Below are 12682 nucleotides of genomic sequence, written 5' to 3'. Positions count from 1 at the left end.
CTTGTCGTATATTTTAGCAGTCTACTGGGATTCTGGTGTGTCGGAGAGGAAGATGATGTCCAAGATAAGGAGAATGATGGACGATACCTCCCACCCACTCAATAATGTGCCGGCCAGTCACAGGAGCACATTTTAAGATACTGAGATTACTCAAATGCACCACTGAACCACACAGGAAATCGTTATATCACTGGCAGTACTGGAGCAGTAGTTGCAGACAGTGATCAGTGTGGTTTTCTTTCAGGAACAAAAGGTGCTCCACAAAGGTTCAAACATTCAATGTGTACAAAAACCACCCAGAGCAGCTGTGTTTTCAGTCTATGCACTGAGTCATGTGTGTGGGAATGTTTGTTTATACAGCTAGATTATTCTTAGTAGCACTTTAATTATTTTATTTATTGATTTTATTAAAACTTTTCGATTTTTATGGATGATGCACTGATCGGAGACAGATTCTAATTTCATTGTACCTGTGACGATGACAGACATTCTGATTCAGGATTGTGTCACTTCACTGTTGACACAATCCTGTTTTTTTACTATTTACTTTTGAAATGTTATTGACATATTCTTTTAACTTATCATTTGTCATCATTTTTGATTACAGGACAGTCTGGGTGATGTGATACCAATAAATGCATTTCCCTTATCGATATGTCAGCTTGTCCATTATTAATTTACAGTGTGTAGCTTTGATTTTCCTTAAAATATTTATATCTTTATGAGTCGACTGTTTCTTTGAGGCAGAAAAAACATTTAACAACTTATAAAATTTGAAGTCGTCTCCTTTGATTTATTTTCCTAAGAACATGAACACTAATCATTCAGGAACTGGAGATGTGTCAGCAGCAGCTGGTGACTTTTTTCTGTTCCCCAAAAAACCCTTCAGTGATAATCTCACTGATCATCCGCCTGTTTGTAAATACTTGGGAGCAGTCTCCATAGAATTTCTAAACGTCCTGTTTCACCAATCCTACCTTTATCTGAATGAAACTTATTTAATGCTGTTTTATGAAGAGACATAAGCATACCATGCACCACCCACTTGTCCATGTTGTGTATTTATGTCCATGTGGGGCTCATGCTTTAAATGCAGTAAGTGTGCGCACTTCTTATTAGAGAAATGAAATATGAGACTAAACATGCTGTAACTCCTCCTGCTGCCTCTCTTACTGGGACATTTCACATCAGCAGTAAATTATCTGCAGTCTGTTAATGTTTATCTACGATAGTGGAATCAGAGGAAAGCAGCTCGCTTAGCTCTGTCCAAAGCAGTGTTGGGTAAGTTACTTTAAAAAAGTAATTAATTACTAATTACTTAGTCAATATTGTATTTAAAATACTTATCTAATTACTGTGTCAGAAAAGTAACTTAATTACTCAATAAGTAATTTAACTAAATACTTCTTAAAATCCATATAAACCTTGAGTGGACAAACAATAGAAATTAAACTCTTTAAATAATAAATATATTTTTTTAAAGACGTAGACTCTACAGTACGCAGCGGTAGCATCTCTTCCACAATGTAGCCTGCAATCATTTTTTTAAGCTCACCTTCAGACGCTTTCTGTGCTGATGAAGTAAAATCACGTTTTGCCTGCTTAGCAGGAGTTGCCGCGGTGATGGATGATGAACAAGGATCACTCAGAAGTGTTCGTCTATGCTCTCGTGTCAGGCGCTTCAGTCGATTACTTGAGCTATTAACAGCAGCCAATAGTTTTTACATATTACTGTAATGTTCTTGTCTGCTTGTGGGGACCCACACCCAGTTTCACACCTTGGCTCAGGCGATTAGAGGATCATCAGGGGGTCCTTTTGTCCCTCTGTGGGGGGAAACTCCCACCAGGTTTATATCTGGGACTCTCCACCATTTGACCTTAGAACTGAAGAAGCTTCTCAGATGAGAGGTGAAACGTCTTCAAGTAACTTAAAGAAGTCCAGACACTTTTCTTTGCAAGCTCCTTTGACTACGATGACCTGGATGACTGAGAACCTTCACAGACGAACATTAGATCTATTTTCAGTAATAAATGATTGTGTTTTTTTAATGGTTCATTAGGCTGTGGTTATGTTCGGTCCTCCTGAGCACTCAGAGGTGTAACACACTCACACGTTCATATAGTATTTCATACTTACTGTGGGTCACACTCTGCTGCTTCGTCTGCAGCAGCTCTGCTACTTTCAGTATTTGTGTTAAACCTCAACATTTCCCTCATGTTAGAGTTTGATGCTCTCCTGTCTGCTCTGTGGAGCTCTACTGTGCAGATGCTGTCACTGCATCATCATCTTTTCACAGTGTTTATCACAGTGCCAGCAGCAGGATGAATCTGACCCCATTCTTCTTCTTCTATTGCATTTAGGCTTTGATTAGGTTTTACAGTGTGGAGGGGTCAAAGTGATCCGACTTCCTCCTCCTCTGTACAAACAGCATCTGTGCACTTAAACCAGATCCTGCAGAAGATCAGCGAGTATGAAAGAGGAGCAGCTGTACCTCTGTGCCTGCTGTTTTTCCTGATGGCGATTTCTCCGTAACTGACTTCGCTTGTTACGTGCATCGAAGAGTAACCTGCGGCTGGATCGCACACTGAAAAAAACAAGATAGAAGTCACGTGAGGGAAAATGTGGACTTTTCATGAGTAGGCCTGCACATAAAGTCACAGCACATCCTCTTTTCAACCTGGAGTGACTTTTTTTAGCACCTCTGCTGAGTTTAGTGCTCGAAACAGGAAGCTTAATGAGTGCAGAGCTACCAGCTGCCAAGCCCGTTTAACACTTTGCAAACGTAACGTAACCCAAATAAAACACTTTGCTAACCTGTGAAAGCCGTTTCAAAGAAAAATGGACTTTTAGGGTGAGTGTAGCTGCCTCCACCTATATTCACCTCATGTTGGACAGATGTGAGTTTTTGCCATGACTTCTTGGCCTCATTTGGCCCAATTAACACTGGTCAGTCCTACAACGGAGTGAAAGTATATGCAGGGAAACTGAGGACGAATGACCCAGATTAAAAATCTGAATGAAAATACTGCTGCTGTATTATCAGTGCACAAAGTCTGAAAGCTCAAAGCCCCGTGAGTCAAAAGGTTTGAACCACTTAAAGACACCTTCACCACATCAGAAGGAGTTCCTGACTTTATAGTAAAAGTGAGAACACAAAGAAAACAAGAGTTTGTGTTCACTCCGAGAGTCCGGTGGACACACTTCTGGTTTTTTCTTGCACAAAAACAAGAGGGTGAATGTGAAGGGGTCTGAATCATGTTGTCTGCATTGAACGTGCACAACTGTGTTTGTGACCCACACCCGTTTTCACACCTTGACTCATGTGATTAGGTAGAGGATCATCAGGGGGTCCTTTTGTCTCTCTTTGGGGCAAAACTTCTGCAGGTTTATATCTGGGACTCTCCACCATTTGACCCTAGAACTGAAGAAGCTTCTCGGATGAGAGGTGAAACATCTTCAAGTAACTTAAAGAAGTCCAGACGCTTTTCTTTCCAAGCTCCTTAGACAACAGCATCGTTACCATCATTCGACCAGCTTCCTAAGTATCAGATTATCCAAGGTTACACTTTCAGTTCCCACCAAAGGATGCAGAAGTGGATCAGAAAGAACGTGAGCATCACCACGTGCTTATCCAGACTTTCTTCTTGTTTCTGTAGCACAGAGACGCCACAGATCTGCTTCACTCAGCAGCTGTTTGTGTTACAGCTCATGGACACGTTATCTGTTTTTGAAACTGGCAGCTGCACTCAAGATATAAGTTGGAAGGAAAGCTCATCTTGAAGTGGATCAATTGTGTTTTTCTTTATTTCCTGACATAGATCTTGTTCCAGCCATGGATAATCACATTAAACATTTCTAATAATGTGTTCAGGAGGAGAGAATGAACTGAGGGCCTGCACCAAGACTCCATATCAAATAAAGAAGGATTATTTTGAGATGTGAATCATGCTAATCTACTCAAGCAGAGTCAAAAGATAAAAAATATGGAGCTGGAAATGTTAAGATTCTAAGATTCCATGTTTGGAAAGTTGGAAAGTCTCCAAGCACCTGGAAAAGTGAGGCTGATGTTCAGTGGACTGAAGATTTGAAAAGAGTTGATTTTTTTTTGTCAGCTTATTCTTGCTTAGTTTAGTTTAGTTAAAGTTCGTACCATGTTGGAGCAACTGTGGCCACATAATTTTCTCTCGGATTACTAAAGAATTCTGATTCTGATTATTAACAACCATCATAGCGTAGTCGTGCATAAACATACGGACAGTGTTGGGAAGGTTACTTTTAAAATGTATTCCACTACAGATTACAGAATACATGCCCCAAAATGTATTCTGTAACGTATTCCGTTACGTTACTCGATGAGAGTAACGTAACGGAATACTTTGGATTACTTAATATATTATCATGCTGTTTACAACTACATGAATGTACACATAACGGGTATGGCAGTCCATTCTCCCTGCAGCACGGACTACACTGCCTATGATGCTACATTCTTTAGAGCTATACCTGTAGCATTCTGCCTATTAGCTTAGCACAACAACAACAAAAAGGCCTCTCTCACCCAGGAAACACGCAGAAAGAGAGAGCGTCACCCTGTAACCATGGCAACCGTAACGCTGCCGCCTGGAACAACAGAACGTAGCTGTCAAACAAAACCCAAACAGTCCTGACCCGCCACAATATGAAACAGGGAAGTACCGCCGTGTAATCCATTTATTTCAACAAAGTAACTGTATTCTAAATACCACCTTTTTAAACGGTAACTGTAACGGAATACAGTTACTCATATTTTGTATTTTAAATACGTAACGGCGGTACATGTATTCCGTTACTCCCCAACACTGCATACGGAACATATGGAGCAGATTTCATCACAAATGCATCCGACACATGTTCAAAAACAATCAACCCCAGAAAACCTCCTGTGGAAACATCAGAACACCTTCAAAGATTTTTGAGTTTGTTGTGCCGGGAATTTTTCATACCTTTGGTCCCGTTTGCTCCGTTTTGCTCGTCTGCTGCTGCTCGTTTCACCGATGAGTAGGTGGCAGCCGCTGAGAGATCTTTTTCTGTAAAGTCAATTTGAAACGTTAGCATTTGTGTCATTTGTGTCAATTAAAACGTCAAGAGGAAAGATTGTGTTTGATAAAAAGCTGGATGACTCTGACATACATTTCTTCAAATAACATTTGAATAAAAAAAGTGTTTCCCCATTTTTTAAATCAGAAAAACAGGAAACTGAAGTGCAGCAGAGCCTCTTTGTTGTTGTCGCTCTTCTAGTACGCTGACGTGCAGAAACATGGATATCTGCCCGCAAACTAACGCACGCCAAGAGCTAACAGTACTGAAATGTTGAACTGATGGAAGAAAATAAAAATCAGGACACCTGCAGTTACTTTCTCACGGAAGCACCAGGCTTTCGTCTGAAACCCCAAACATGAACCTTGTGGAACTTTTTAGGAAACATCACACGTTTTAAAGCTTATCTTGCAGGAAACTCGGCGTACCTCTCGTCCTGTTTGAGGCTGTTCTTCTCACCGACGAGTAGATTGCAGTTGCAGCTGCTGGAGGATCTTTCTCTGCATAAATCAAGTCAGATTTTCCTCTGAGAACAGATAACTGCTTCAGCATTTGAAATAATGATATTAATAAATCAGGAATCAGTGGGAAGGGGAAAGTGCAGTCGGGATGAATCTGATATAAAACTGTATTTCTTTCTTTCTCTGAGTCTGAAACAACATGTAAAAAAATGGGGGGTTAACACAAGATAAGATAAGTTTATCTAATCTGACACAGGGAGGAGTCGCCTGTTTCAACAGCACAAGAGTCAGAAGGACCCTCAGCCTGTTAGTAGGTGGGCCAAAAAAAAAAAATGGGGCAACTTGTCCCTTTCTTGTAATTATTACTACAGTTTGTTATTAAGCAAGAAGGAAAGGGTATGCACACTTCTAAATTATATTCACTAAACAAAATACTGTGGGATATCTAAATAAAAGAAAAACAAATGAAATACAAACATCAGCCACACAATCAACTCTAACCTAGAATGAAATACCAAAAAAATAATAATAATAAAAAAAATAAGTTTCTCAACTTCTGAGTGACACATGAGCTGAAAAACTATTAAAGGGAAACAATTACATTTAGAATCAGGTCACAATAAAACTGTTCGTATACCAGACTTTCAGAAAACTTGACCTCTGACCTTTATTTTAAATTCAAGGTTCCTGAGATTTGAATTGATCCCAGATTTTTTAGATGTATCTATGGTACCAATTTATAATTATATTAATCACCTTATCAGAATCAGAATCAGATTAATCCCAGCACTTTTTTAATCCCAGAGGAAATTATGTGGCTATGCTTGCTCCAAGGCAGTAAAGAACAGTAGCTAACCAAAGTAAATGAAATAAAACAACATATTACAAAGTTACAAAATATAACAAAGTAGCTCTAATTATAAATTTACTGGTAAATGACACATAAATGAGTGTAATGTAATAATATATTCTTGTGTTTACACAGTTGGATCTCCACGCTGCCAGCTGGCCTGACAAAAATAAAGATATATTTAAAGTAATGTATAACATATACACAGGGATTTGTTATATGTCCAGTGCAGTGGAAATGATAGCATATATACACATGATAAAATAGTAGCATGATGCAGTTCACCCTAAAAGTATCACCGGTGTCTGAACGAGCACATGTTGGAGATTCTCTTCAAAAAACCCCAAAAACACGAAACTTGAGTAACGTTTTGAAGAAACGTTGGATCATCAAAGAATCTAGATACTATCTAAGAGGAAATGTTTCCTACCACTCGTCCTGTTTGACTCATACTGCTGGTTCGATACGGTTCTTCTCACTGGTGAGTAGGTAGCGGTGGCTGCTGCAGGATCTCTTTCTGCAAAAATGAGATGAAAAAGATTTTCCACCGATAACTGTAGTGTAACTGCCGATGTTTTGATGTTTGGAGCGCTAATATTCATAATCGTCTAATGATGATTAAAATGCAAAGTGGAGGAAAGACTAAAGTCAGCATTAAGGTGGGTGATCTTTGTGAGACCTGCGGTGAAACATGTAAAAGAAAAAAAAACTTTTTTTTCTCTTCTTTTAGTCAGAAAACAGGAAACTGGACGGCGGCGACGCTTCTGTTCATTCGATAGACTCTGACCACAAAATTTCAAGTGCAGCATCACAGTTCACCCAGAGCAAAACAAAAACATTTTGTGTAAACTAGATTAAAAGTGTGTTATTGAACATGAAATGCAGAAGCAGAAAATGTTGCAAGACTGCAGTGTGTAGTTTCACTATAAATGTCGTAATTTAACTGTTTAAAAACAAGTGCTCAACAACAAGAAGTGCAAAAACAGCACATCCTGTGCATCATGTGACTGTTATTAAAGGAACAGTTCACCCCATGGTCACACCTACATGTGTGATTATGGTTATCAGTTACTTCAGTGTGAATTTCCCACTGTGTGAGATATCAGCGTCAGTGTAACAGCACTGACTTTTCACTTTATAGCACTCAGAGAAAAACACTGTAGATTGTGTTATTTTGTCCCTTTAAGCTGGTTTATATAGAAACATTAAATGTGAGCAGAATGTGTGTCTCACCTTCAGGTTTCCTCCAGACACATCTCCTCACCAGTACAACCAGTACAACCAGCAGTAGCAACCCAAATATGGAGGAAACTGACAGCACCGCGAAGAAGGAAACAGTAGAAAGAGAGGAGAGGTGGAGGGAGGCAGTCGAGGCTGATGGAGGAGGAGAGGTGGGAGAACCTGAAACTAAAGAGAAACACAAATCGATGTGGTCAGTTTGACTCGCTTTGGGTCTAAAGTCTGTAAAAGAAACAGAAGCTTCACCTGTGACAGTGATCCAGCTGGATGGAGACTCTCCATGACCGCTGATGTCACACTTGTAGAGGCCTTCATCAGACCTGGAAACATGCTGGATGGTCATGTGACCTGTAGTCATGTTCCTGATGAAGACGCCATCTTTATAGAAAGCAGCTGGGAGGTTGGAGGGAGTGGTCTTTGTTTTACAGAGCAGAGTGACGTCATCTCCCTCCATCACAGGGAGGACAGGACTCTGCAGGATCACTGATCCACCTCAACACAGAGACAAACTACAGCATTTCATCCATTTACACACAGCTTCATCAACACTAACTCCACACACTCAGCTTACCAGTGACTGTCAGGTTAACCATGTTACTGATGGGACCCTCTCTGGACTCACACCAGTAAACTCCACTGTCCAGTTTGTGGAAGCCAGTGATGTTACAGGAAGAACCATCTGATTGTCCCCACTCCTTACATTCAGCTCCAGTGTCTCTGCTTGTGTTTCTCCTCAGAGTCCATCCAGCTGAGCTGTCGTCCTCCTCACAGATCAAAGACACAAAGTCTCCAAGGAAGAACAGAGAGCTGCTGGGACTCACAGTCAGACGAGCTGTGAGAGATTATAGATTTTTTGAATGAACAGAAAAAATAATTTTAAAACATCCCGGTCTTTGTTGTGGTGCAGGGTGAAAGACAGATAGAACATCTGAATCCAGTTTAAGCAACACAAGCTTGAGTCTAAAAGTTAATCTGAAGCTAAAACAGTGCACATTGTTTTATTAAACTGTAGTGACTTATGTACTGGACCATATCTTTATTTGAGTAATGGTATCAGTTTCAACATCCAATTCTCAGCAAGCATGAAGAGTGTATTTCCCCAAATTTTCCTCTATCTTTAATTGCACACTTTTTTATGTACAAGTTACTCAGAAAAGGAAAAGTACTGATGTCAAATCTATTTTCTGTGAAGAAAAACTTTGATACATTTAACATCTCTTGGATGCCAAATTATGAGTTCACTCACCTCCATAGGTTATGCAGCTCAGCACCGAGAAGAGAAATAAGCCGCAAGCTGAGTTGAAATTTGAAAAAAAAGGAAAAAAAAGTCAAATCACTCAACTTAAACTGGTGACTTCCAGCTAAAATTAATTTGAACATGAAACCTGGACTGAAAATACAACAAATGACAATAAATTGAGTTCATATATTTAAAGGCTTGGCAGGTGCCACTCTTTGCAACGTAGATACACACAGATATAAACGAGGGGAATCTTTGCTTAAAAATGCAGCTTTCACCACAAAATTATGCTTACCAAGACCTGTGACCACAGAGCACATGTATGACCAGTAACCATCAGTAAGATTGGTAAAAAGGACAAGACTAAGATAACAGCATGATTTGCAGGAGACTGTGAAGTAGACGTTTAACCCTGCTGTGGTTTGTTTGCAGCAAAAACCTGAACTTTAAGAGTTTAAAGAAGTAAAAGCTTGAATCTGGTGAAACCTTCAGTTAAAGAGAAGACGCAGCTGTTCCAGCTCAGTAAAGTGGATTAACCACTGATATAATAAAAGCTGAATCCTGTGCAACTGATTCCTCCCTGTAGCTGCAAACATCTCTGTGTCACAGATCCACTGCTCTCCAACAAGATCAACATTTACACATTTTACATTCAGTACATGCCGTACTTACAGAGCAGCCACAGAAGCGATGCGTGTCCCATTTTTCTGCACAGTGTTGTGTGATTAAGGTGTTTTTTTGTTTCATCACAGCAGTTAAACACACCTCCTTCCTCTTGACTTCAGCGGCTCTGTGGTTTCTCTTCTGCAGTTCCAGGAAAAAGGCGTTCAGTGTTTTTAGTTCTTAGTTTTATAGCTTTGGTACGAACACGAGGCCTCGGTAGATCACAGAGAGACACTGAGTGGGATTAACGCCACACAAACCCTGCAGAGTAGAGGCTAGAAAACAGATCTGCACTACTCAGTGATCTACATAGTAAAGCCTGCATGCATGTTTTTAAAATGAGGGAACGTTATCATTAACCAGATTAGGATGAGAACTGCTTTACTGCACATATTGCATGTGATGAATAGCAGATACCAAATAAATAGTAAAAAAAAAAAAGTTTTTAAATAACACAAGATGCTTTCAAGTGTCAGAGAGAAATGACAGAAAATTATGAAATTCACCTGAAGTGACGTGAATGCAACATTAGAGTCGAAAGCAGGGCGGGTTTTGAACCGGTGGCTCATATGAAGACAAAAAAAAGAACTGGGGCAAAGCGGAGGGGCGTTTAAAAACAGAAGGGAGGGAGTGCAGCGGGGCAGAAAGGGTTAAATGCGGCTATGAGCTGGAGAGCACATCAGAGGAGGTGGGAGGGATGCAAAGAGGGAAAACTGTGTGTGATGAAGTTTTAAATTAACACAGAGAAACAAGTGTGTGCAACAGCTGAATTTACTGGATTTTAGCAGCAGCAGCTGAGGGGAGAAGGAGGTGAGCTATAAACTGTATGTGTCTGTGGTCAGACGGTTAGTGGGAGCTAGTTCGCTTCCTCTCATCATCCATTGCAGTTAATTTTCAAATTAGAGCCTTTCACTAACACTCCGGCCAAGTAGGCGGCGGTGCGTGAAAAAGTTAGATGCCAGCTGCTGAGAAAAAAAGGAAGAAGAGGATCAACGTTGCTCTCCACTTGTCCGCATGTTGCATCTCAGTCTCAGAGAGACCACTGTGGTTTGCCAATCACCGTTAATGTCCATAGAAGGAGGTGAAGAGGAGGAGGAAGAGGAGGAGTCGCGCTAGTGCCAGTGTTCTGAGCTGGAGTTTTCCACGGCTGGGTGTACCGTCTTTTGGATGTATCAGTTGTTCCCCACGGGAGATGGATGTAATCAAAGGAATTTTGAAGCGCCGTTTGGATTTACTGAACATGGAGTTCCTGGATTACCTGTTCAGACAGCACCGACAGACATGGGCCGAAATACCCGGATATCGCGCTTGAAGGATCGGAATAAATTCCAGGTACGCGGAGGGTAACAAGGGAGACCCGACAATGCCCCTAAAAACCCGTAAAAAGAGGATTTTCCCACATGTTGGAGCCGGTTGCTTATGCGACAATAAAGCGGTGAGTAATTAAAAAAGAGGGGGGGGGGAGTAATGGCATGTGTGACATGCTCATACACACGTCATTCCTGCAGAGGCAATATCGACATTTCCGACGCATTTGGCAGCAAATATAGAAAATCAGAAGTTTCTAATATTTCTGTCAAAAACGCTTCTTTCAAAGTATTTCGGGGTTTCCTGGAAATCAAACAAACAAAAAAGCTGCTGCGTAAATGCATTCATTCATTTAGAAAGCGGCTGGTGTACGGAAGTGGATTAGAGGGGAGGGGTCATTCTTTTTGTTTCCCCAGAATTCAGAGGTTAATGCCAGAATTCTTTAAAAGAAAAAGACGCCCCCGTTTTTTTTTTTTTTTTTTTTTTTTTTGATTGTTTGTTTTTTTTTTTGTTTGTTTGTTTGTCTGGAGGTTTTTTTGCTTCTTTTTACTGTCCCCAATCGTCTTCAGTACTGCTGCCATAAGACAGGGGCGTAGATTTGGTTTTGACATTGGATGATTCAACCACCAAACCAGTTTCTTTTTTTTCTCTTTTCTTTTTGATTCTTGGTTTAAAAAAAGGAGAATTATACTTGCCTATGCTATTCTGCATGCTTTTAAACCATTTAAAATTACAATTCATAGTTTCATATATGAATTATATAATGTTAAATTAATATTAAACTTAAAATATTAAAATTTTACTTCAGCCATTTTCCATATAAATCAGGAATCATACAAAAATAGCTTCAAATACAGTCATGAACCAACAAGTCATCGTCCAGCTTCACCTGTGATCTTGTGTCACCATTACTCTCTGTCAGCTGACAAATAGGACATACATGACAATAAGAATAAAATGTGCAGCTGATTCAGTGTGTCTGTCAGTTTGTGCAGATCTTGACTCGTCAGTAATGTTTGTAGTGTGAGTGCATTTTTAAAACAATTTGTGCAAACTGCACTACAAGGTGGATATTTGCACAATCATGACTACCTCGTGATATTTGTCTCAAAATTAACCCTATATGTCAGTACCATTAGGATGAAATTATTGTGTCACCAACATTTAACATTAGACATATAATTTTAACAGCCTCTGTAAACTAATATCCTGGCTGCTCAAGGCTGCCATTACTGTGTAATGTAATGTGTGTGTTTGCTTAGAAGGATTTTTAAACCAATATATGTAAAACGAGGTTTAGTATATAAAATAAAGAAATGGCCAATTTTGCACGTATCTTGGTTACTGCGTTACTGTACATTATAATCAAACCAGTCCTCTTTTCCTTTTTTGGTTACTTAAAACGACTTTATCGAAAATATTTGTCATAATTTCCGCAGCCCTCCTGATCAGATCTCTCTCAAAAAACACTTTTTTATTATGTCAGTGACACTTTTACCTGGATAAACAATGGATTTATGAAAGCAACCTTTCCAAGAGCAAACAAACAACCAGATGTTAGATGAGCCATCACAGCTGCTTTCCGGCCAGTGTAGCATGGGTAACTGCAGGTTCACTCAGTTTATTTAAACTAAACTGCGACCTCTGATCTCCCCTGACCGTGAACACCAGAGGATGTGGTGTAGCTGTGTAGCTGTCCCACATTGTTTATCGAAGCTGCACCTGCATAAAGAGACGTGTCACAATGATCTCACCAACACAGATCCAGTGAAAATCCAACATGAATTAAAACCTTACAGGTACTCTTTATATTTGTAGTTCTGTAGTGCTTACCTGTCAAGATA

The 12682-nt window shown here is 39.9% G+C and overlaps 2 protein-coding genes across 2 annotated transcripts in view; both read right to left on the bottom strand.

The window, feature by feature from the left end:
* LOC102797571 (uncharacterized) overlaps positions 1 to 12682 on the bottom strand; it is a 38298-nt gene that overhangs the window by 1846 nt on the left and 23770 nt on the right. The window contains exons 3-7 of the mRNA XM_087838138.1: positions 7622 to 7795; positions 6819 to 6905; positions 5506 to 5577; positions 4984 to 5067; positions 2493 to 2585 (exon numbers count right to left, since the gene is read on the bottom strand). Coding sequence (XP_087694264.1) covers positions 2493 to 2585; positions 4984 to 5067; positions 5506 to 5577; positions 6819 to 6905; positions 7622 to 7795 — 510 coding nt within the window. The remainder of the gene's footprint in view (positions 1 to 2492; positions 2586 to 4983; positions 5068 to 5505; positions 5578 to 6818; positions 6906 to 7621; positions 7796 to 12682) is intronic.
* Positions 7863 to 9187, bottom strand: LOC148103564 (cell adhesion molecule CEACAM20-like; the record flags this gene model as incomplete). Its single annotated transcript, XM_087839500.1, has 3 exons — positions 9163 to 9187; positions 8199 to 8459; positions 7863 to 8119 (listed from the first exon to the last, which is right to left on the bottom strand). Coding segments are annotated over exons 1-3 (543 nt in total), but the record flags the coding sequence as incomplete, so codon positions are not given.

Source organism: Neolamprologus brichardi, chromosome 3 (genome assembly GCF_056152115.1).
Source record: "Neolamprologus brichardi isolate AB-2024 chromosome 3, ASM5615211v1, whole genome shotgun sequence".
Lineage (NCBI taxonomy): Eukaryota > Metazoa > Chordata > Actinopteri > Cichliformes > Cichlidae > Neolamprologus > Neolamprologus brichardi.
This window is presented reverse-complemented; position numbering and strand designations above follow the sequence as displayed.